The sequence below is a fragment of the Muntiacus reevesi genome, chromosome 9, assembly GCF_963930625.1.
Source record: "Muntiacus reevesi chromosome 9, mMunRee1.1, whole genome shotgun sequence".
Classification (NCBI taxonomy): domain Eukaryota; kingdom Metazoa; phylum Chordata; class Mammalia; order Artiodactyla; family Cervidae; genus Muntiacus; species Muntiacus reevesi.
Window position 1 is genome coordinate 5,116,811 of NC_089257.1, and position 25,178 is coordinate 5,141,988.

The 25,178-nt window shown below is 36.8% G+C and overlaps 2 protein-coding genes across 2 annotated transcripts; one reads left to right on the forward strand and one right to left on the reverse strand.

The window, feature by feature from the left end:
* Nucleotides 1–308: 308 nt before the first annotated feature.
* Nucleotides 309–1,247, forward strand: LOC136175361 (olfactory receptor 4P4-like). The gene has a single exon (XM_065945686.1). The coding sequence runs from the start codon at nt 309–311 to the stop codon at nt 1,245–1,247; it is 939 nt and encodes a 312-aa protein (XP_065801758.1).
* A 4,727-nt stretch (nt 1,248–5,974) lies between these two features.
* On the reverse strand, nt 5,975–6,913 carry LOC136175362 (olfactory receptor 4P4-like). The gene has a single exon (XM_065945687.1). The coding sequence runs from the start codon at nt 6,911–6,913 to the stop codon at nt 5,975–5,977; it is 939 nt and encodes a 312-aa protein (XP_065801759.1).
* Nucleotides 6,914–25,178: the final 18,265 nt, after the last annotated feature.

Sequence of the window (25,178 nt, forward strand, 5' to 3'; positions counted from 1 at the left end):
ATCCCATACATAAGATGACCGTGCATGTTCGTTTATACTTAAGCAAGTGTATTTATTAACACTATTCTCTTTCACTCTAGAAAATAATCAGATCTGGTATATTATATGGCAAGATTTTCATACAAGGTTTAGAATTAACTGTTTAAAAGTGTAGTATAGGAAGCTGATTTACTCAATGGATGTAACAACACTCACCCTGATTTCTCCAACACTCACCCTGATTGACTCCATGCTTAGTCAATATTTCTCATTCTAACCTGTCTTTTTTTTGTCCAGGCAAACTCACTGAGTCTTGACTGCATTAAACCATGAAATATACCAATAACATCACTGAATTCATTCTCTTGGGACTTTCCCAGAATATGAAAATCAAACAAGTGTGCTTCCTACTCTTCTTATTTTGTTACATAGCTATTTGGATGGGAAACTTGCTCATCATGATTTCTATCACATGCAGTCAGCTAAATGATCAACCCATGTATTTCTTCCTTAATTATCTTGCTCTGTCAGATCTGTGTTATACATCAACAGTGACACCCAAGTTAGTCACTGACTTGCTGGCAGAACGCAGCACAATTTCATACACTGCCTGCATGGCGCAGCTTTTTGCCATGCACTTCTTTGGGGGGATTGAAGTCTGTGTCCTCACCGTGATGGCCTATGACCGCTATGTGGCCATCTGCAGGCCCCTGCACTATGCCGTCGTCATGAGCAGGCCCAGACGCTTTGCCATGGTCAGTGCTTGTTATGCTGGGGCATTTCTGCACTCCTTTGTCCAGGGTCTCCTCACCATTAACTTGCCGTTCTGTGGCCCCAGTGAAATAGATCACTATTTCTGTGACGTGTATCCTTTGCTGACACTGGCCTGCACAGACACCTACAGAGTTGGGATCCTAGTGGTGGCCAATGCAGGCATGATGGGGTTGGTGATCTTTGTGGTCGTGATGCTGTCCTACATTTTGATATTACACACCATCAAGGCTTACCCTACAGAAAGCCGGCACAAAGCTCTTTCCACCTGTAGTTCCCACATCACAGTTGTGGTTCTGTTCTTCGTGCCTGTTCTCTTCATTTACATTAGACCGGCCACAACGTTTCCAGAAGACAAGGTGTTTGCTCTCTTCTACACCATCATCGCTCCCATGTTCAACCCTCTGATTTACACTCTCAGAAATGCAGAGATGAAGAATGCCTTGAGGAAGGTGTGGTGCCAGAAACTATTTTTGATTGCAAGGCAAAGCATCTGAAATCACTTTGCTTCCTCATTACACATCTTATTCAAGTGATATTTGCTGACTTAGTTTAATAAACAATGGACTTTGCTCTAGAAAAACTAAGCATAAACAATAGCATCAGTTGAAATCTTTTCTTCTATCAATCCATGTTTCTTATTAACATCTTCCCCTAGTAACAGGAGTCATCATTTCCTTGTTGAAGTGACACTTTGCTTTGATTTTTTTTTTCTCTTTCCATAAGTTGCTAAATGGAGGTTACCATTCCAATTTCCCCATACTTTAGCTCCATGAAACAAATCTCCAAGTGTACATAAGCTACAATCATGCTGATCATCCCAGACAGAAAGTCCATAGAACCTTGCTATACCCTCTGCATTCTCATAAAAAAGGAGTATCAAAAGATTAAAGTCTTATTTTTTATTCAGCTGAGGATGTCCCATATTCATTGCACTATTTGAAAAGCAAAATTTAGTTATGTAGGAACTGAACAACAAAAATATGATTTATGTGAGAATCACTATATAAAAATTGGAACATGTTTCTAAAGTGATTTTAATGAAATCATCTTAAAATGACAAAAATTAATAATTATGTAACCTTTTACCATAACAATATCTTCACATATATTTAAAAATTAGTTTGGAAATAAAAAGGATAGCTATATGATTTATTGCTCAACTTGAGATAATTTGAGTGTAAAAAAGAGGAGTTCTGCTACTAGTTATGCTGAAATAATGGACATAAAATGGGATTGTATCAAGCAAGTAGGATGTCTACCTACTTTTCAATGTCTGAGATGTATGGATATTCTTCTAGTGAAAAGGTTAGTGGCAGGAACATTGCAGATCTGCATGTTATCTTAGTTGAAGTCAATGGGGTTTTGAAAACAGAAGTAAATGATAGTACTGAAACTATTCGATCTAGTGTATACTTTTGGGTTTCCATTACCATCGCATTGCTGTGCCCTCCTCCAGGGGATCTTCCTCACCCAGCAATCCAACCCAGGCCTCCTGCATCTCCTACATTGCAGGCATATTCTTTACTAGTGCCATCTGGGAAGCCCAAAGCAAAAGGTACACATTTTCACTTTACATAGAATTTCTATACACTTTGATATCCTTAGATATATATAGAATCAAGAAGCATCTTTTTTCAAATACTTGAATTTTATTTTTTTTCTCAATTCTTTAGCAAAATAAAATTCATTGGACATCATGAAAATAACTCGAAGGGGAGGAATAATGTATTATGTTGCACATGTTTAGGGGCTTCCTAGGTGGAGCTGGTGGTAAAGAACCCACCTGCCAATGCAGCAAAGGGAAGATATGTGGGCTCGGCCCCTGGGTGGGGACGAGCTCCTAGAGGTGGGCATGGCATCCCACTCCAGTATTCCTGCCTGGAGAATCCCGTGGACAGAGGAGCCTGGTGGGCTATGGTTCATAGGGTCGCAAAGAGTCAGACACGACTGAAGCAACTTAGCAGCAGCAGCAGCACGTGTGAAGGGAAAAAAATTATAGATAGACTGAATATGTAAATGAGTGTAAATGTAAATATGCAAATATGTAAGTGTAAATATGCAAATATAAAATGTAAATATGTAAATGAACCCATATAGGGAAAGACAAAGTAATGTCAAAGCACAGTGTATAATGAGAAATTTCAGAGGCATTCGAATGTGGAAGTAAGGGGAATACTCATATAGGTACTAAAATTAAAAAAAAGGTTATTAGAGCAATTGATAACCTAGCTAATTTCATGAATTATTGTGACGTCTACATCATGATGCATGCTGGTTCGCATTAGTTCATTAAAGATATCTTGAAGCAATGAGAAAATTATTAACAAGTGTTTCATTTTTTTAATACCTTACCTTAGGTTAAAAGAGTTTGTTTTCCAATAAAATTATCATTATAAAATGTTGAGTTGCTCTAAAATTGTACTAATAGTAGAGATGGCAGTTATGATTCAAGTGATTTATTAAAATATGAATTTAGTAACAAGTGAACAGGAAGCATGCAGATAAATAATATCTTACTAAGTGAGGGGCCCTGAAAAGACCTTGTTCTTTTTTTTTTCCCTCTGTAGTTTAGAGATATTAGTAACTAGCTTATAAGCTAATTGTGATGCTGAAAGGAAGTGTGTATTTTTGTTCTTAGAATAGAAACTGCTCAAAATTGTTTTGCTACTGTTCTTATTTCTAATGTCATATTAGAAATATATATCTTATTTCTAATAATAATATTAGAATACAATTCTAATAATTTCTGTAATTTAATTTCTGTGAAACAAGAATTTTATAATAAATATTTTATTTTTACATTTTCATTATATTAGAAATATAAGTAGAAGATTTCTGTGGCTTATGTTCATGCATGTTTAAGTAACATTATAATAAAATATGATCTCAATCTTCATAAGATATATGTGATAATTTTTTTCTTATAAAGCTCTATAAACTCTAGTTCTGAAATATTGACGTAATTATCTATGTTATTTTACAGAGGTGTAAATTGGAACTCAGCAGATAAAATTCTTTCTAAGCATCAAATGGCAAAGTCCAGTTAAGACAGTTAAGTAGTCAGGTGTGTGTGTGTGTGTGTGCTAAGTTGCTTTGGTAGTGTCTTTTTGTGACCTTATGGACTATAGCCTGCCAGGCTCCCCTGTCCATGAGATTATCCAGGCAAGAATAGTGGAGGGGGTTGCTAGATCTCCTCCAGGGGATCTTCCAGACTCAGGGACTGAACTCATGCCTCTTATGTCTCCTGCATTGGCAGGTGGGTTCTTTACCACTAGCACCACCTGGTAAGCCCCCTAAGTAGTCAGGTAAGGGAAACCAAAAACCATAAAATTGATGGCAACACTCAAAGTTTTATTTAAAGCTTTTTAGCAAGGAGGAAGTCATCGTAAGGGCGGAGATCAAAGGTTTCATCCTCAAAAATGACATGTACAGTAGTTCATTTCAGCTCAATTACTCAGTCGTGTCCAACTCTTTGTGACCCCATGGACTATAGCATGCATTTATAGTAGAAAAAGCAGAAAATAGAGTGAAATGGGATTATCAGACTAGATAAAACTGAGGAACACCTGATTTAGTTTTAAGCAAAACTGATAGTTGGGTAAATGAATCTTACTTCTTCAAAGATAGTCTTAACTTCATTAAATTCCATCAGATAATTGCTCAAAAATTCCATTTTTCTCTCTCTACTCTCTCTCTCTCTCTCTACACACATCAGACTTCCCTGGTAGCTCAGCTGGTAAAGAATCCACCTGCAGGCAGGAGACCGCTGGTTGAGTCCTGGGTCAGGAAGACCCCCTGGAGAGGGGATAGGCTACCCTCTCCAGTATTCTTGGGCTTCCCTGACGGCTCAGTCGGTAAAGAATCTGCCTACAGTGCGGGAGACCTGGGTTCAGTCCCTGGGTGGGGAAGATCCCCTGGAGGAGAACATGGCAACCCACTCTGATACTTTTGCCTGGAGAATCCCCATGGACAGAGAAGCCTGGTGGGCTACAGTCCATGTGGTCACAGTCAGATACACTTAAGCACAGCAGCAGAATATACACACACACACACACACACACACACACACACACACACACACACATACACACACACACATATATTCCCATCACTGAGTCTGATCTATATTTCATCAAATATTATTTTGGATTATTCTACACTTGAATTTAGATAGTAAGTGAAAATATTTTACCTTGAGATAGATCATCTATTCTGAGGAACTAAGGGATTTATATTTTCTTCTTTTTTGTAGCAAAGTCAGTTGTGGTTTATTTATTCCTTGATCATATATACTTAATGTCAAACCCAGTTAAAATAGCATGAATTTGTATATATATATATATAATATATAAATATATATTATATATAAACACATATATTTTCCCAATACTTACAATGTCACTTCACAAACAGATCACACAGTGACTTGCTTTTCAGAGGAACATGCCATGTAGAATATAAGACTGGACTTTACACTATGTTCTACTTAGATCTATATATTCTCTTCACTTAAGTAAGTAAAATAATAGTGGTTCACAAATGCACAAAAAAATCTCTAGGTATTTGATTAAAAGAAATCTAGAGTTGTAGGACACAAGGCTAGGTCTACAGTTCTGAAAGGAGTTTGCAGTATGTGATTGTTCCTATTTTCTTATAGCTGCCTTTTTGTTGCTGTTTAGTCGCCGAGTCATGTCCAGCTGTTTTGCATCCCCACAGGCTGTAACCCACCAGGCTCCTCTCTCCATGGATTTCCCAGGCAAAAACACTGGAGCGGGTAGCCATTTCCTTCTCCAGGGGCTTCCTGGCCCAAGAATCGAACCTGTGTCTCCTGCATTAGCAGGCGGATTCTTTAACTGTCTTTTACCTTTTAACATATTATTACCTTTCATACCTTGAGGCCAAGTGTTTTGAGAGCCAGGTCTCCCCCAGGTTTAGCCTCCAACAGAGGCAGGATCACTCTCCCTCCAGGTTTTTCAGTGTGTTTTTACTTTGCAAAAAGTTTTCTTTTCTTTCTTTTTTTTTTAACAAAGAGGATTATTAGTGAAAAGTGAAATCAAGGAAAATGCATTGAAAGGAAAATAAAAGCCCAAACCACTGAAGGCAAGCTGTTTTAGAAGACTTGGCTTTTACACATTCTGACTGATTTTCCCATTAGCAGGAAAGAATCAGCAACAGAGGAAGTGATGAGAAGACAGTCACTGGCATCAAAGATGAATGACCTTCAAATCATTAGCCTTCCTTCCCAGAACCTTTTATTGCACCAAACTCTTCTTATAGAATTTTTCATCTCCATGTTTCTAAGTGTGTAGATAAGCGGGTTGAGCATGGGGACAATAATTGTGTAGAAGAGTGTAAACACTTTATCTTCTGGTAATGTTGTGGCGGGTCTAATGTAAACAAAGATGACAGGTATGAAAAAGAGGATCACGACTGTGATGTGGGAACTACAGGTGGAAAGTGCTTTATGGCGGCTTTCTGCAGAATATGTGCGCACGTTATACAAAATCAAAATGTAGGAGGCCATCAAAACCACAAAGATCACCAGGCCCATCAAGCCAGAATTGGCAATGACAAAAAGGCCAATTTTGTGTGTATCAGTGCAGGCTAGTTTCAACAGAGGATATACATCACAGAAATAGTGATCTATTTCATTAGGACCACAGAAAGGCAAAACAATTGCAAGAAGAAATAGACCCAGAGAATGAAGAAGTCCCCCTGTACCTGATGCTATGAGAATTGAGTGACGTCTTTGCCTGTTCATGATGATGGTGTAGTGGAGAGGTTTGCAGATGGCCACATAGCGGTCATAGGCCATTCCTGTGAGGATGAAGACCTCAATCCCCCCAAAGAAATGTGTGGTGAAAAGCTGTGTCATGCAGTTTTTATAGGAAATGACCTTTTTCTCCAGCAGTAAGTCAGTCATGAGTTTGGGTGTCACAGTGGAGGTGTAGAAGAGATCTGAGAGTGCAAGGCAGTTAAGGAAGAAGTACATGGGCTGGGTGATTAGCTGACTGCATGAAATAGAAACCACGATGATCAAGTTCCCCAACCAAATAGCCAGGTAACAGAATAAGAAAAATACAAAGCAGAGGATCCGGACTTTCTTGTCCGTAGAAAGTCCCAAAAGAATAAATTCAGTAACATTATTTCTATCTTCCATGATCTGATGGTCAAGAAAGTTATCTGAAATGATGAAAGCAATGAAACTAATCATTGATGAGAAAATGGAAACCTAATATCTACTTAAAATGGCACCAATGCCTTTTAAAGACAAGTTATTTTGAGACCCACTGAAATCATTTTCGTTTAATACAACTCTTTTGAATATCTAGTACTAATATTCTTCTAAGAGCTAAGAATACAGTGATAAATTAGACAAAGTTTCAGTTTTTATATAATTTAAATTATTTTGTGAGGAAGCAAGGAATTATATTTGTCAAGAATAAAAAAAAAAGAGATAATAGTGTTAAGTAGGGTGACATACAATGTGCCAATTTAGGATGCAAAATAGAGGCAACTACAGAATTTGCTTGATTAAGCGGTTTCTAATGAAATCACAAAATTGGTGTAGGGCGTGTGGGTGGGCTTTACAGGGCTTGGTGCAGAGTCAATGTTAAATAAATACCAATTAAATAAAAAAAAAAACTGAAAAGTGAACAATGTGCTATAATTTTGAAGGAATAGTACAAGAAATAATCAATCATCCTTTAGTCAGGTAATTCATGATAAAATTGAAGAACAAATCATTTTTATGAGTGGACTCATAATCCTTTCTGACTTTTAAGAAGAAATAATTCCTTCATGTGAAATACTCCATGAAACTTCCATATTTCTTAAACTTAATTTGTAGCTTCTCTAAGTTAATATATCTATAACTCTGCTTTTCCTATTTGTCTATATTTCTTTTGCAAGATTATATCCTCTTTCAAAATAAATTAACATTCAGAAGTTATATGAGTTATGTCTTGTCAGACTGTAATTATAGTTGCCTAGTTTGGAAATAATATACTGAGAAGTGGGCTCCTCTAATTCCAAAATAGTTCCCCCAAACACAATACAATAAACAAGATGTAGCACTTCTTCCCTTAATTTCTTAGAGAATTCACCCACACAATCTGCATGACTAAAAGAATCTCTTCAGTTCTCTAAAATAGAAGCAGTTATACCTGTATTCAGGTAATCATCTGGTAAATACACTATATAAGCAGGCAAAATAGCTAGTTTTTTCCTCCCATTCTGTTGCTTAATTGTTCATTCCCTAGGATCCCAGGCTCCCATTCATGAAATAAAGCGATTAGATAATCTCTGAAGATCTCCCCAGATTCCAATATTGTGCAATTTCTGATTCTCCATTAATTTGAGGAAGACATCTGTTTACCTCTCTCCTGCCTTCCCTTCTCTGCTTGATACATTGAGACTATGAAAAGTAACAAATACAGTGGTAATTTCATTACAATTCCTGTGCCTCAGTTTACTTCTTTATAAAAATCAAAGTAAAGATAATATCTCTTTATATGGTGATTTTTGAATAATTAGTTTCTAAATATGAAAGTTCTTAAAGCAGTATCTGGAGAGTACTATATATTTAATAATTACTGGCCATCCTCAACAATTACTAAGGGCTTCCCTGGTGGCTGCCATGGTAAATGTCTGCTTGCCATGAAGGAGACCAGGGTTCAATCCCTGGGTTGGGAGGATCTCCTGGAGAAGGGAATGGCTGTACACCTCAATAAATATTTTTGCCTGGTAAATTCCATGGACAGAGGAGCCTGGTAGGCTACAGTACTTGGGGTCACAAAGAGTCAGATACAACTGAGCAAATAACACACACAAGATTACTAACTATAAGATCAAAGCCCAGAGAAAATGTAAGTACACCATCTTAGGAATTGTATCTTGTACTATCCTTCCCTGAACAAGATAGGAAATATTAGAAATATTAATATCAGAAACTTCAGAGACAGAGTCGTACTTAGCACACAGCTCTGATACTCAAATGCAAGAGTCTTCACCTCCTTAAATACTTTTTCCTTCTTCCTTGAAATAAGCATGCGGTGCCTAATTTACAGGATTACTGTGGAATGTAAATAAGCTTACATATACAGAACTTAATGCTCAAAAACATGCTAGTTCCCCCTCCTTCCTCTTGGAAGCCCATAGTGTTATAAATTTAGGAGGTCCTCACACAGTTCGAGTGGTAGTAGATTCTAGTAATTAAGATTATGAGTTCTGGACCTACATAGAATGAGATACTGGCTCCAAAATTGACTTGGAGCATAATCACAGATAAAATATATAAGCTCAGCTTCTTCACCTATAAAATGAATAATGCTGTAATTAACTCTGAGATCTGCTGTAAAGATGTGACAGGATCACTTATATAACAGCTTAGGACAGAAACTGGTATATATTAAGATAAAACATTTAGTAAATATTCATTGTTATTGACATCATATATGTCATATCAATGGACCTATTTTATTATTCTTACTAACGTTTTGAATAGCTTATTTAAAATATGCAGTATTGTAACACGGGATAAATACGGATAAGACATAGCAGAGTTTCCCTGCTGTAAGCCATCTGCTATTTCTTACCTGAAGGCTGGGGTTGCTCATTTTGGGGAAACATCCTATCATTAAGCAAAATCTTTCTCTTTGGTCTGGGTTGAGTTGACTTCCCCACATTTCTGAAGATAAATGTACTGCTTATTTCAGCCAGTTAATATTTTTGTTTTCTTTCTTTTGAATTAATTAACCTTATCCAAATTAGACAGATGTTTATGTTCCCTTTGATAATTTTTCTTCATCTCAACTAAACTTAGGAAAAAGAAACTTACCACTTAAATTCTATCCATTCAAGTAGCTTGTTTGAAAACTTCATCATACATGTTTGCTTCTGCATAACCTTAGAAGCATACTGGTGTTTTGATTTTATTTTTTTTAAATATATCTTCTGCGCCTTAACTGCAATACTGTCCACTTATTTGCTGGACCAGTGCATTGTTCTTTATATTAAATGTTTTTCCATAATGGAATCCAAAGAGCTAATAATATGATTAAATCTGTGAAATATGGAAAGACAAGTAAGTCTGTAATATTTTGGTAGCTGCAGAGAGACGTGGCACTGATAGCTTTAAGAGCTCGTGTGCAAACCACCACTCACGACAGCTGAAGCCAGGTTTGCCCAAATAGTGAAAATAGCATTTTAAAGTTTCTGGAGTTTTTCAGAGGTTAGTTAGAAGGCTTAGACCATAAATACAATCAGAATGATTCAAACATTCATTTTAAGGAAAGTCAGTATTATAATTAGGAACTGGATTTAACTTACCAGCTGCTTAACTCATCAGACAGATTTCTTATAAGATGAGGCTTCACACCTAAGATAAGTCAGAATTTTAATAATTATCATTTCCATGCAGTAACCCATCTCTAATTGCATAAAATCTTACAAGAGAACTTGTGAGTTCCACTGTTACAGATATGTTTGGTAAATTTAACTAATTTTGAGATTTTTTTTTAGCATGCAGTTTTTCCATTTCTAAAAAAAATAAATGAGTCTCTGTGATATTTTGCCTTTTTCTCTATAGAAAAGTTACACACATACATATATACATGATATATTCTGCTTGATGTTAAATTGGCATTTAAGGAGAATTCTGACAAAATGTGTAATATGGAAAAGGTCTCAATATCTCTGAAGATATAGAAATTTCCCATCAGTATACTTCACCAAAGATGTAAATCATAGCTTCAGTTTCTCAATTTCTACCTAATAAATATGCCAAAGTTCTTAATTGCATTTCCCTATTGCATCAACATCCAAACCACTGAGATCAGACATGGACATGGAGACTATGAGGAGATGGAGTATATAATGACGATGGACGTGGAGTATATAAAGCTCATTTGTCAGGATAGGGTACAATAAGCTAAGACTGAAGTGAGCTGCCATGGGAAATACTGAGAACCCTATAGCTAGAATTAAAAGTTCAGAGAGTAGACCCAGGATTTAAGACTTAATTTTTCCTGGGGAGGATAAAAAAAGCTTGTTAGGGCATTATAATTTCTGGCTGATGACTGGAAAAGACTCCTATGCTTTACCCCTATGTTTTTTTTTGCATGGGGGAAACTTACATGCCCCCATGGGCTCTCTTGCAGATGCGCAATTTACCAATTTATCTTTGTAAGGCAAACTCCTTTCTAAAAAGATATGCTTTTTCTTCTGATTGAATTTTCCATATGTATATTGCAGAAAATATATATTAAAGAGAACTGTAACAAAAATAAAATGGTCTCATAAATTTATTCATATATAAATATTTACTATCTCCTAATTCTAAAAGGTCTGACTTGGACAAAACTTACTATGGAGAATGCATTTGTTGTTTAGTCGCTAACTTATGTCCCACTCTTTTGCAAATCCACAGAATGTAGCTTGCCAGACTCCTCTGTCCATGGAAATTTCCAGCAAGAATATTGGAGTGGGTTTCCGTTTCCTTCTCCAGGGGAACTTCTTGACCCTGGGATCAAACTCACATCTCCTGCACTGGCAGGTGGGTTCTTTACCATAGACCACCAGGGAAGCCCTAGAGAATGTATTTAGTGGTGAACAAAACAGCCTTTGCCTCAGTGAGGCTGAAGACTAAGGAAAGAGACAGGCAATGAAACAAACAAGAAAATAAGCAAGTGTATAATTATAAATAGTATTTTTTAAATAAATGAATAGGAAGTTGTGGGTCATTTCTTTTCAATCTATAGAAGTTTTAGTCAAGTGTAAATCTAGGACATTTTTATGTTATACAGATATTTATTCCTTAGTTGCCTCTTGAATTTTACTTTATGTAATTCCATAAGACAATTGTATTTTCTCATCCATTTTTTACCTGAAAATGTAGTATTTATATTTGTTGAAGAGTTGAAATCATACGACTGAATTAATCCTTTAAGAAATTTACTTAATCTTTATTGTTTGTCTGAAAGCTTCTAAGATCTTTTGATGTACCATTGAATTTTTTTAAACAGTCAGTGGGTATCTGTGAATGGATCTATTTCTATAGTTTCTTTAAAGTTTACCATTTGTCAAAGGATACATTTTAAAAGAGAATATAATTGAATTTTTATGCAAATGATGAATGGACATTTCAAAGATTCTATTGAATTTATTACTAATATTTAATGTAGAAACCAGTAAGATGTTACCATCAATTCAGGCAACAGTTCACTACATATTTATCATCAGTAAGGGGTGCTAAAGTGCATTTATAAGTTGATGCAAAATAGTCAAATATCCAACGGGCTATCATTAATTGCATGTCACCTGACACAATTTGAATTTCTATGTCCAGGCATTGTTGATGTTGATATTATTTTGTGTGAATCAGCTTTTCTATTTTGAGTTGTAAAATGTCTTAGCCAAAAATAATGAAAGGTAGATAATAACCTGAATGCAAGAACTAGTAGGGTCACTCATTAAATTACAAAGAATCTCACTATGCTTTCTTGATATTATATGTGCTATTAATGATCCATCTGAAGAGAGAAATATGGCTTATGCTCTTGAGAACCTAAGAAGGGAGGAGGTTACAATGCAAAAGTGAAGGAGTTAAATCATAATTCCCTGCTAATGATTGATATTGACAATGCAGTGTTTGCTTGTTTATCTTATTAAACTATAGTTTATTTACAATGTTGTGTTGGTTTCAGGCATATAGTCATGTGTTCAGTTCATATATATGTGTGGTCATATGTATGTATATTTTCCATCTCAGATTACTTTTCATTATAGGTTATTACAAGATATTGAGTATAGTCACCTGTGCTATACAATAGATCATTGTTGTTTATCTATTTTATATTTGGTAGTCTCTATCTGTTAATCCCCAATTGCCAATTTACCTATCTTCTCCCCTCCCCTTTTTCTTTTGGTAACCATTAGTTTGTTTTCTGTGTCTGTGAGTCTTTTTCTGTTTTGTAATTAAGTCTATCTGTGTAATTTTTTTTTTTTTTAGAATCCACATATAAGTGATTGCATGTATTTGTTTTTCTCTGTCTGACTTATTTTACTTAGATTTCTTGGTCCATCCATGTTGCTGCCGACTCCCAAGTTTTTTAATAATCCTCATTCACAACTTTTATTCCAAGAATAAAAATAAAACAGAAATATTTGTGTTAATTTTTGAAGTTTTATTTTTCAATAATACAAGTCTGGTTGGTTGGAGGATAGGACTTCTGAAGCAGGGGGAAACTTTGAGGGTTGGCTGGTCTTCTTATTAAAGACCCTGCTTATTTCACACCAGAAGTGATCTTTCACTTTCCCGCTCTGTTATGTTCTCTGACATGTATACTGTGCATGCCCTATCCAGGAGTTCTCAGATAGCTGTCAAGAATTAGGTTTAAAACAACAATAAGCAAATATGTTAGGATCTTTTTATAAGAATTTCTAGCACATACTATTTTTAGGTTTATTTGTTGGGCATTTTAAACTGAGTCATAGAACTATGCTATTTTTCTTTTTTATATTATGAACCCATTTTAAGAATCCTCAACATTGACAACTCATTTTTATCTAACATGGCTCTCTCTACAACTTGAAAACAAATTCTCATGCAAGTACATCATATCCACAAAGTTTTTTAAAGACTTTTGAGATTCTACCCATTCCTAATCAGTTATCTAGTGGCCTATCTTGTTCCTAGTCATTTCTGACATTGGGCAAAGGAGCTCCAGGATGACTTTCAGTTTCTACTGGAAAAACTGCCATTAACTTGAACAGTGCCAAAGATGTGCCCATTGACTTTAAGTGATATTCTCCACTTGCCCACTCTAAGAAAAAAACAATTTCCCCAGTAATAGGTGCCCACTGCACGCTGCGCTGTGCTCAGTCACTCAGTCATGTCCTGCTCTTTGGGACCCCTGGACTGCAGCCTGCCGGGTACCTCTCTCCATGGGGGAAAAATACTGGAATAGATTGTCATGCGCGCCTCCAAGGGATCTTCCCAACACAGGGATTGAACCCAGATCCCCCACTTTGCAGGCGGATTCTTTACTGTCTGAGCCACCAGGGAAGCCTATTAATAAAAGCATGATATTAACATGAGCCCCGTTCTCACACCCTCACTGCTCCCAAGGAAAGCTATTATCAGAACGGTTGCATTTCTGATGCATAACAGGAGATTGGGCAATAAAACAGTTCATCCGTGTTCAGCACTGACTGGGTGACCAAGCAGTGTTTCAGTCCGGCACATATCCTCACAAGACTGTGTGCTGGGCTATTGTTATCACTTGACGGATGATCTGTTGAGCATATGTCCCAGTCCTCATGGTTAGTAAGCAATTCTGGGTCTAGAACACATGCCCATAACAAATATAGACTATCAGCTGCTAGAATTAGCCAGAGTTGCAGTTCACATTTACACGGACAGAGTTGGGAGAGACAGTTCCTTTGAACAAAAGAAAAGAGATTGATGTGGGGCTTAGGTAAGAGTACTGGTGTTGGACATGTGAGAAGCGCCAGATTGCCACTGGCTATAAAATTATCAGAGTAGAAAGCTATATTTTTAAGAAATATAGTTGCAGGTCCAAAATTTGGTCTTTTAGAATATTCTTTAAATGATGCAAGTAAAATGATGGAATTATCTTGTAAATCATTGCTACCCGGAATTGTCTGTATTGAATAAAGTCACATACAAAGAATGGGCTCTAAGAGTTCTCAGTGTGGATTTGTATTACATGATGCCTTTGATATCTAAATTGATATTTAGATATGCTAAATATCTAAATTGATTACACAGCCAAAAGATCAGAGGGGAAGAGGAGATATAAATAAAAAAACAAGAAAACTAGAAAAGAGCACGTCAGAGAATTTGCATAAATCCAGGGAGTTGCAAGATTTTGCTCGTACTTAAACCTATATATTGCTAAAACAAAATGAAACAAGAAAGCATATAAGGCAAGCATTATACATTTTAAAGTCTTCATTGTAGAAAATTCTTATATTCAACAAGTTCAGCGGTGGAAATCAGAGGTATCTTTTAGTTCATTTCCTCTCTTACTGCGATATGGCACCAGAGTTTCTTTATGGCATTCTTCTGGTAAAGTAGTTACTGGTCGAATGTAAATGAAGAATAAAGGAGCGAAAAAGAGGACCACCACAGTGATGTGGGAACTGCAGGTGGAGAGAGCTTTGCGGTGATTCTTTACAGAGTAGGATCTGACCGCGTATAAGATCACAGCGTAAGATATCAACAAGACCACGAAAGTCACCAGGCCCATCAGGCCCGAATTGGCGACGACAAGGAGACCGATTTTGGTGGTGTCAGTGCAGGCCAGTTTCAGCAGAGGATGCACATCGCAGAAGTAATGATCTGTTTCGTTGGGGCCACAGTCGGGTAAAAAGATGGCCAGGAGAAACTGACCAAAGGAATGCAGGAACCCCCCAGCGCAGCAAGCAGTGATCACGGCAACGCACTTCTGTCTGGTCATGATCAGAGTGTAGCGCAGAGACTTGCAGATGGCCACATAGCAGAACAGTAAAAAACAGAGAATTTCAATTTCCTTTTTCTGAGAAAGTCCTAGGAGAATAAATTCTGTAATGTTATTCCTATTTTCCATGACTCAGAGCAGTTTGTAGCTACCTAAAATTAAAGTTATCAATCTTTATAAATACGTAAATACAATGATGTATATTAGTCCTTGTCATGGGCATTTTATAATGGAAAGCATTCAAAACTTGAAGAAAAAGATTTGATTTTTATTTTGAAAGGCTTTTGTTGCATTCTCTTTGTCTCTTTCTGGAAAATGTTAATTCCTGAGAAGCAAATTTGATACCTGATTTAAAAACTAACACTGTAGAATGTAGCAAGCATATTTACGCAACCATTCTATTAGCATGTATTAACAAACATAACTGGATATTATGCCCTGGTAGAATTCAAGAAATGGTACTGTAGAAAAAAAGCAGTCATCCATTTCCTATTTTCACCATTTGTTATTGAGAAAATAGACATAGAAACGAAACTTTGACAGAAAATACAAACACACTTATATGTGGATAATGTTATATGTGAAAAATTTCCTTACATCTATCCTAGGTGATAAATAGAAAAAAAAAAAATCAACCAATTTGGAATCATGAGGCATATATACGTGGCCAAATTCAGTTTTATATATCTATTGTGCCTAATTTACAGATATGATTAATTTATAAGTGTGCCTAATTTACAGATAGGATATGATATTTTATACTCAAAAAGATAACAAGCAAAGTATAATTACATCTATTTTTTCAAAAGGTATCATCTCAAACTTTAAAAATATTTGTTTTAGACATTCAGTAAGGCAAAGAATGCTCAAACTACCGCACAATTGCACTCATCTCACACGCCAGTGAAATAATACTTAAAATTCTCCAAGCCAGCCTTCAGCAATACGTGAACCATGAACTTCCAGATGTTCAAGCTGGTTTTAGAAAAGGCAGAGGAATCAGAAATCAAATTGTCAACATCCGCTGGGTCATCAGAAAAGCAAGAGAGTTCCAGAAAAACATCTATTTCTGCTTTATTGACTATGCCAAAGCCTTTGACTGTGTGGATCACAATAAACTCTGGAAAATTCTGAAAGAGATGGGAATACCAGACCAGCTGGCCTGCCTCTTGAGAAACCTGTGTACAGGTCAGGAAGCAACAGTTAGAACTGGACATGGAACAGCAGACTGGTTCCAAATAGGAAAAGGAGTACGTGAAGGCTGTATATGGTCACCCTGCTTATTTAACATATATGCAGAGTACCTCATGAGAAACGCTGGGCTGGAGGAAGCACAAGCTGGAATCAAGATTGCAGGGAGAAATATCAATAACCTCAGATATGCAGATGACACCACCCTTACGGCAGGAAGTGAAGAGGAACTCAAGAGCCTCTTGATGAAAGTGAAAGAGGAGAGTGAAAAAGTTGGCTTAAAGCTCAACACTCAGGAAACTAAGATCATGGCATCCGGTTCCATCAATTCATGGGAAATAGATGGGGAGACAGTGGAAACAGTGGCTGACTTTATTTTTCTGGGCTCCAAAATCACTGCAGATGGTGATTGCAGCCATGAAATTTAAAGATGCTTACTTCTTGGAAGGAAAGTTATGACCAACCTAGACAGCATATTAAAAAGCAGAGACATTACTTTGCCAACAAAGGTCCGTCTAGTCAAGGCTACGGTTTTTCCAGTAGTCATGTGTGGATGTGAGAGTTGGACTATAAAGAAAGCTGAGTGCCAAAGAATTGATGCTTTTGAACTGTGGTGTTGGAGAAGACCCTTAAGAGTCCATTGGACTGCAAAGAGATCCAACCAATCCATCCTAAAGGAGATCAGTCCTGGGTGTTCATTGGAAGGACTGATGTTGAAGCTGAAACTCCAATACTTTGGCCACCTGATGCAGAGAGCTGACTCATTTGAAGAGACCCTGATGCTGGGAAAGATTGAGGGCCGGAGGAGAAGGGGACGACAGAGGATGAGATGGTTGGATGGCATCACCGACTCAATGGACATGGGTTTGAGTAAACTCTGGGAGTTGGTGATAGACAGGGAGGCCTGGCGTGTTGCAATTCATGGGGTCTCAAAGAGTCAGACACGACTGAGTGACTGAACTGAACTGAAGGCATTTTAGGATAATAGTAGGTTTCACTTGAGTTTTGGTTTCACACAGTGTCTTTTTCATTTGCATAAATTTGCTTCTTTCTAATTGATGTACTCAAACTCTTCAAATCTTCCTAATAATCAGTCATCTTGAAAATGTTTGTTTCTTTCTGTTCCTACATCACACGTCTTAGTATCTCAGGCTGGCTTTTCTCTCTTTAATTTCTGTTATTTTTACTTCCTCTCCTCCTAGCCACTGCTATAAAGTAATGTAAGACCAGTGCTAATAATGTGTTTATAACCATCACACCTTTGAACAAACCAATAACTTTCTATTGGCAGAAGTTCAAGAAGCATAGACTAGGGGAAACTACTGAGAATTAATCATCACACTAAATCACACCAAAATTCTCTACTTCAACTATATAAAACAGAGGATCTTAGTATTTAAAATATTTTATTTCTTTTACTCCAAACTTCAGAGCCAATATATTCACAATTTATTTTCAAATCTGTAATGCTCCTCTCCTTCTTTTTCATTTTCAGAGAAATTGCCATTCAAATCTGTATACATAAAGTGGGGTTTGGAAGAGGAAAACTGCAAATCTGTCCGGTGTATGAGGGTTACCATCAATGCCCACAAGATGACATTTAAATAGGTATCATACTGAATAGTGAAGAGGGGATATTTGTAGTGGTCAAATAAGCCATCTCCTTCAACCAGCACTAACAATTATGCTTTAGGCTTTTAATCATTCCCAATAATTTAAAAGCATGTAATTCTCTATTCTGATTTCTCCCCTAAATTTTATTCTTCTTCTTATTTGGTGGGAAACACTGCAAGTTAAATATTCAATCACAGATTATTCTTTATATAATACTTGATTTGCTGCATGATCAGTTAACTTACATTTTCTCAGCCTTTTTTCACCCTTACTATTTGTCTAAAATTCTGCATCTGTGAGACTCTTTATCAGATGACAGACCAAATTATATTTGAAAAAGACAATGTAAATGCCATTTTGATGAGTGTGCTTACACTAAAATTGGAAAATCAATGAAATGATTATGAATTATCAAGAAAATAAACACACTTTTAAAATACAGGTTATTTTGTCCTACCAATATTTGAATATTTCAGGCAAAATTGAAAATTTTTTTTAAAAATAACAATCATGTAAATGCACTCAATCTACTCTATTAGGAAGAGAGGGAAATATGTGAAAAATTCCTAAAAACTAATTTACCTTTTAAAATATAAAAACTGTATAATGCATGACTCAAAAGCTATAGCCTGTATTCCTGAACAACTTGAAAGCATTTCCCCTATTTTCAGTTATTTCTATAGAAATAAAAAAGTATGACTCATGTCTAAAAGTATCACAGCATTTTCACATTTAAAAAAATAAGTATTATATCATCTTAACAGAAGATATTCTTTAAAATGAAGCAAAGTATTTTCTCCTTCATCTCGTTGTGCTATTTTCTAACTTGTTGACTTGAGTATGCCACATCCCTTTTTTGTATTTCAGTTTAGGCATCAACGAGCAATGGGAGTTAAACTATATCTTTAAGGATCTCTGCTGGACCTGAACTTTTTGTCCATGGTTCTGACATGAATTTTGAGGCGTCAGCAGCTGGATGTTGATGATTATTGTTTTCCAAACAAATCAGAGTAAATTTACAACTCCTCTCCAGGTTATTGTCTCTCTTACCTCTTATAAGATTAACTGATCCGGTTCCAGAAAGAAGCACAACTCCTTGAGCTCTCCTTTAATTTGATCCTTTAGAGCTTGCTATTTTAATTTCCTTTTATCCAATCCAGGTATATGGAAATCTCTATCATCTATAGTTCATACTTAAGTATTCTCTGAAATCTCTAATGATTCTGTGAAGTAGTGAAGCTAGACTAGCAGTTCCAAATCAATATTTGTCCAATACTATCACAGTGTATTAAACTCCAGCTACTTCCAGGTAGATTTCACTAACTACAGCCCACCATGCCACGGTTGCCCAAATATTCTGTCTTGTGGTTCCTTGCCTCATATTTTTATCTGATTATTGTCAGATACTATTAAATGCTTTAGCTTATCTCTCTAAAAAAATCTTATCTTGGTGAGAGTTAGGGCCAGTGCCTCATTTTCTCCCTGAAATAAACAAAATTAAAAATGAAACAAAACAAAATTTATGCCATTCAGATCTATGTTGAATAGTGAATGCTTAACTTTGGAACAGATTATGTAAACTCTGAGCCACCTTACTTGTTTAATCTCTAAAGAAAGGAAAATAAAACTCATTATTAATTAGTTATCAACTACTATATGCGAAGAGTTGTACTAGCTGGAAAAAAGACTAAAATCACCTAGGAGACTTCACTGAAATTCTCATTTAGTAGTTAGTTACCCAGTTCTCCTATAATAAGATTGTGACTCGATAATGAAATGATGAATTATGAAGGATTTGATGTATTAGATTATACAATACATTCCTCATTTAATCAGTTGTAGTGCACTTTGTCTCATCATGAATTAAATTATTAATTATATTAGTTTTCTCATTATATCCTCACTCTATACTTTAAGTGTTCAGTGTATATTTGTCAAAGAAATAATTTTATTTCAATATTTGATAAAATGAAACAAAAGTTTAGTTATGTCATTATCAATATAATTGTTTTGAGACATAAAAGCACAGAATCTTATAATCATATTTACTTCAGAAAGATAGAGACTCGGAAAGATCAACTTAGGATTGTTCTTCTAATTTTTCCTAGTATTCTGTCTATTAGCAAAAATCATTTGAAGTTCACATAACCCCCTCCCTGTAGCCTTTCTCCATTTTTCACTCCCTTGGCTTACTGTGGAGACTAGACCCTGAAGAGTAGTCTTATATATTCAAACTCAGTCACTTGCCCTAAAACCCTGGTTGTCTCCAGCCTGGGTGGTTTCCAAAATGTACAGAACTAAATCTGACCATGCTCCATTCACCACTCTTTCATTTATTCTGAATAATTATTCAGATCAACTTCATTAACCTCCTATTTTAATAAATAGCTCTGTCTTGGTTGAAATGCAATAGAATAAGTAGTGTTAATACAGGAATGAGAAACTCAAGCTACAAATATGGCACATTCATAGAGAGTAAGAGCAGAGTGATTTAACACACTCTGTGCACTCCAGTGCTCTTGCCTGGGAAATCCCATGGACGGAGGATCTGGTGGGCTACAGTCCACGGGCTCGCAAAGAGTTGGACACGACTGAGCGACTTCACTGTCACTTTACACTTTCATGCACTGGAGAAGGAAATGGCCACCCGCTCCAGTGCTCTTGCCTGGAGAATCCCAGGGACGGGAGCCTGGTGGGCTGCCGTCTATGGGGTCACAGAGTCGGACACGACTGACGTGACTTAGCAGCAGCAGTACTTCTTGAGGTGTTCCTTAACAGATTTTCTGTATCCTTAACTGAAATATAAGTCACCGACTTTCTGCTTTAATTGTTTCCCTTTAATATCCCCCAAGTTATGAGAAAGTGTTTATTACTGTTATTGTTTATTACTTTATGCAACTGACATCGGAAGGGTAAGTTATCATACATGAGTTGTATAACCATGAAAGAGATGCTCTATGTTATCCGGTAGGTAGAGCAATAGTTTCAAATATTGACTGTGTGTAAATGTGGCTAAAGTTTACTTACAAACATTAGCCAGAGGGCAAATGATCATTAAATTATATTTAGATAATTAATTCTAAAATCATATTGATCAAGCAATAGTAATTAATTGTGGGTTGATTAAAGAAAAGTCAACTCATGTCCAACTCACCAGATATTTGGCTTAAATCTAAGGTACATGTAGTATTTCACAGTACCATATCTTAAGTTAACCAGTAAATTTTATGACTATGTAGTAATATGTCTCATTATACAAATAATTTTAAAGAAATCTGAAAATAGGACTTACCTGCTCTCTAAGGTAAGGTGTCCAGCTTTTTTCTTAAGCAAATTCAAAAGGCTTTTCCCAGTCTTACTTTAATATTTAAGAAAATAAAAGGGGGCACCGCCAGCATTTATGTTGGCAGCTATTCTTTATTTCTCTTTAAATAACACTTTTATTGTATTCTATGGTGAGCATAAAAGCAAAGACAACGCAAGGTTCCCATCTGATTTCTAAAAACTTTACTTGGGAGACATTTAACTTGCAGACACTTCTTGCAGTATCTCTGTGAGTCTGGAAATTCCCTTTGGGATAATTTGACCAAAGTGAAGCTGAACTTTTGGAACATTATTCAAAGACCTAAAAATAATTATATCGACCAAGCCATATTTTCCCTATGTGTATATGGAAACTAAGCACAAGTCAGCTTCTACTTTAATATGGTGACAATTGTGAGCAAAACTCTAATGACTTGGAAAGAAACCTCACAATACCCACACCTCAGAAGGAAGAGGTGAGGAAAGAAAAGGAAACTCTGAGTTGCAGGTGAAAGGGAAGCATTGATGCTGCCTCAACTGACAGTTTGTGGGGGATGCTGGCTATTCCAGCATGCATCTCCTAAAGTCTATTAATAATGAAACCTCTTTGAAAAGCTACCACAATCTATTCTTTACTCCTCAGTGTCCTTCACTGTTGATTTTTCTGTCAACAAGTCACTCAAACATCTCCCTTATCTACCTCATCCCTGTAATGGAAGATAATGCCAAGCATTTTTGTGATTGTTTATGTTTTTCTTATTTCTCAGTAACATTTTAAGACAGTATTTTCTCTTCTTTGACAGCATTTTATTCAGGCTCCAGAGACCATATTCCTCAAATGTATTAATATCTTAAAAAATGGAACTTTAACAACTTTAAGTGCACAACACAGTGGTATTAATTACATTTAAAATATTGTGCCACCGCTACATATTTCCAAAACATTTTCATCACCACAAACAGAAATTTGCACCCATTAATATTAACTCCTCAGCCTCCTATCCCTCTAACTGATATCCTGTAATATACTCTGCCTCTAGGAACCTGCTTCTTATCTTTCATGTAAATGGAATCACACAATGTTTATTTCTCCTGTTTTTTGAAATTAATTAGTTAATTTGGCTGTATCGCGTCTTAGCTGTGGCACAGGGATCTCTCATTACTCTACCTGGATGATTCAATGCAGTGTGGGGTCTCAGTTGCTCCTCTACATGTGGGATCTTAGCTCCCAAGTAGGGACTGAACCCGTGTCCCCTGCACTAAAGGTGGTTTCCTAACCACTGGACCACCAAGCAGATCCCCTATCCCTTTTTCCAACCTTGCAATTTACTCTTCAGTTCAGTTCACTTCAGTAGCTCAGTTGTGTCTGACTCTTTGTGACACCATGGACTGCAGCATGCTAGACCACCCTGTCCATCACCAAACCCTGGAACTTACTCAAATTCATGTCCATTGAGTCGGTGATGCCATCCAACCACCTCATACTCTGTCATCCCTTTCTCCTCCTGCCTTCAATATTTTCCAGCATCAGGGTCTTTTCCAATGAGTCAGTTCTTTGCATCAGGTAGCCAAACCATTGCAGTTTCAGTTTCAGAATCAGCCTTTCCAATGAATATTCAGGACTGATCTCCTTTAGGATGGACTGGTTGGATCTCCTTGCAGTCAGAGGGACTCTCAAGAGTCTTCTCCAACACCACAGTTCAAAAGCATCAATTCTTTGGTGCTCAGATTTCTTTGTAGTCCAACTCTCACATCCATACATGACAACTGGAAAAACCATAGATTTGACTAGATGGACCTTTGTCGGTAAAGTAACGTCTCTGCTTTTTAATATGCTGTCTAGGTTGGTCACAGCTTTTCTTTCAAGGAGCAAATATCTTTTAATTTCATGGCTGAGTCACCATCTGCAGTGATTTTAAAGCCCCCAAAATTAAGGTCTTTCACTGTTTCCACTGTTTCTCCATCTATTTGCCATGAAGTGATGGGACTAGATGCCATGAACTTAGTGTTCAGAGTGTTGTCCTAAGCCAGCTTTTTCACTCCCCTCTTTCACATTCATCAAGAGACTGTTTAATTCTTTTTTGATTTCTGCCATAAGGGTGGTTGTCATCTGCATATCTGAGGTTATTGATATTTCTCTTGGCAATCTTGATTCCAGCCTGTGCTTCATCCATCCCGACATTTCTCATGATGTACTCTGCATATAAGTTAAATAAGCAGGGAGACAGTATACAACCTTAACATACTCCTTTTCCAATTTGGAACCAGTCTGTTGTTCCATATCCCATTCTAACTGTTGCTTCTTGACCTGCATATAGATTTCTCTGGAGGCAGATAAGGTTGTCTGGTAGTTCCATCTCTTGAAGAATTTTCTACAGTTTGTTGTGATCTACACAGTCAAAGGCATTGGTATAATCAATAAAGCATAAATATATGTTTTTCTGGAATTCCCTTGCTTTTTCTATGACCCAACAGATACTGGGAATTAGATCCTTGGCTCTTCTGCCCTTTCTAAATCCAGCTTGAACATCTGGAAGTTCACAGTTGATGTACTGTGGAAGCCTGGCTTGGAGAATTTTGAACATTACTTTGCTAGTGAGTGAAAGTGAAAGTGAAGTCGCTCAGTCATCTCTGACACTTTGTGACCCCATGGACTATAGCCCATCAGGCTCCTCAGTCCATGGAATTTTCCAGGCAAGAGTACTGGAGTGGGTTGCCATTTCCTGTAATTGTGTGGTAGTTTGAGCATTCTATGGCATTGCCTTTCCTTGTGATTGGAATGAAAACTGACCTTTTCCAGTCCTGTGGCTTCTGGGGAGTTTTCCAAATTTGCTGGCATATTGAGTGCAGCACTTCCACAGCATCATCTTTTAGGATTTGAATCCCAAGGATTTTGTATCCCAAGGCCAAATTTGCCTATTACTCCAGGTATATCTTGACTTTTGACTTTTGCATTCCAGTCCCCCCGATGAAAAGTGGGCTTCCCTCATAGTTCAGATCATGAACACCTTATTGCCAATTTCAGACTTAAATTGAAGAAAGTAGGACAAACCATTACACCATTCAAGATATGACCTAAATCAAATCCCTTATGATTATACAGTGGAATTGTCAAATAGATTCATGGGATTATATCTGATAGACAGAGTGCCTGTTGAACTATATAGATGAAGGTTTGTGACACTGTACAGGAGTCAGGGATCAAGACCATCCCCAAGAAAAAGAAATGCAAAAAAGCAAAATGGCTGCCTGAGGAGGCCTTACAAATATCTTTGAAAAGAAGAGAAGCAAAACACAAAGGAGAGTAGGAAAGATATTCCCATTTGAATGCAGAGTTCCAAAGAATAGCCAGGAGAGATAAGAAAGCCTTCCTCAGTGATCAATGCAAAGAAATAGAGGAAAACAATAGAATGGGAAAGGCTAGAGATCTCTTCAAGAAACTGAGAGACACCAAGGGACATTTCATGCAAAGATGGGCTCAATAAAGGACAGAAATGGCAGGGAACTAACAGAAACAGCAGCTATTAAGAAGAGGTGACAAGAATACACAGAAGAACTGTACAAAAAGGATCTTCATGACCCAGATAATCACAATGGTATGATCACTCGCCTAGAGCCAGACATCCTAGAATGTGAAGTCAAGTGAGCCTTAAGAAGCATCATTAGGAACAAAGTTAGTGGAGGTGATGGAATTCCAGTTGAGCTATTTCAAATCCTAAAAGATGATGCTGTGAAAGTGCTGCACTCAACATGCCAGCAAATGTGGAAAACTCAGCAGTGGCCACGGGACTGGAAAATGTCAGTTTTTATTCCAATCCCAAAGAAAGGCAATGC

Excerpts from the sequence above, each read along its gene's own strand:
- LOC136175361 (XM_065945686.1), top strand. The coding sequence starts at position 309 with ATGAAATATACCAATAACATCACTGAATTCATTCTCTTGGGACTTTCC.
- LOC136175362 (XM_065945687.1), bottom strand. The coding sequence starts at position 6,913 with ATGGAAGATAGAAATAATGTTACTGAATTTATTCTTTTGGGACTTTCT.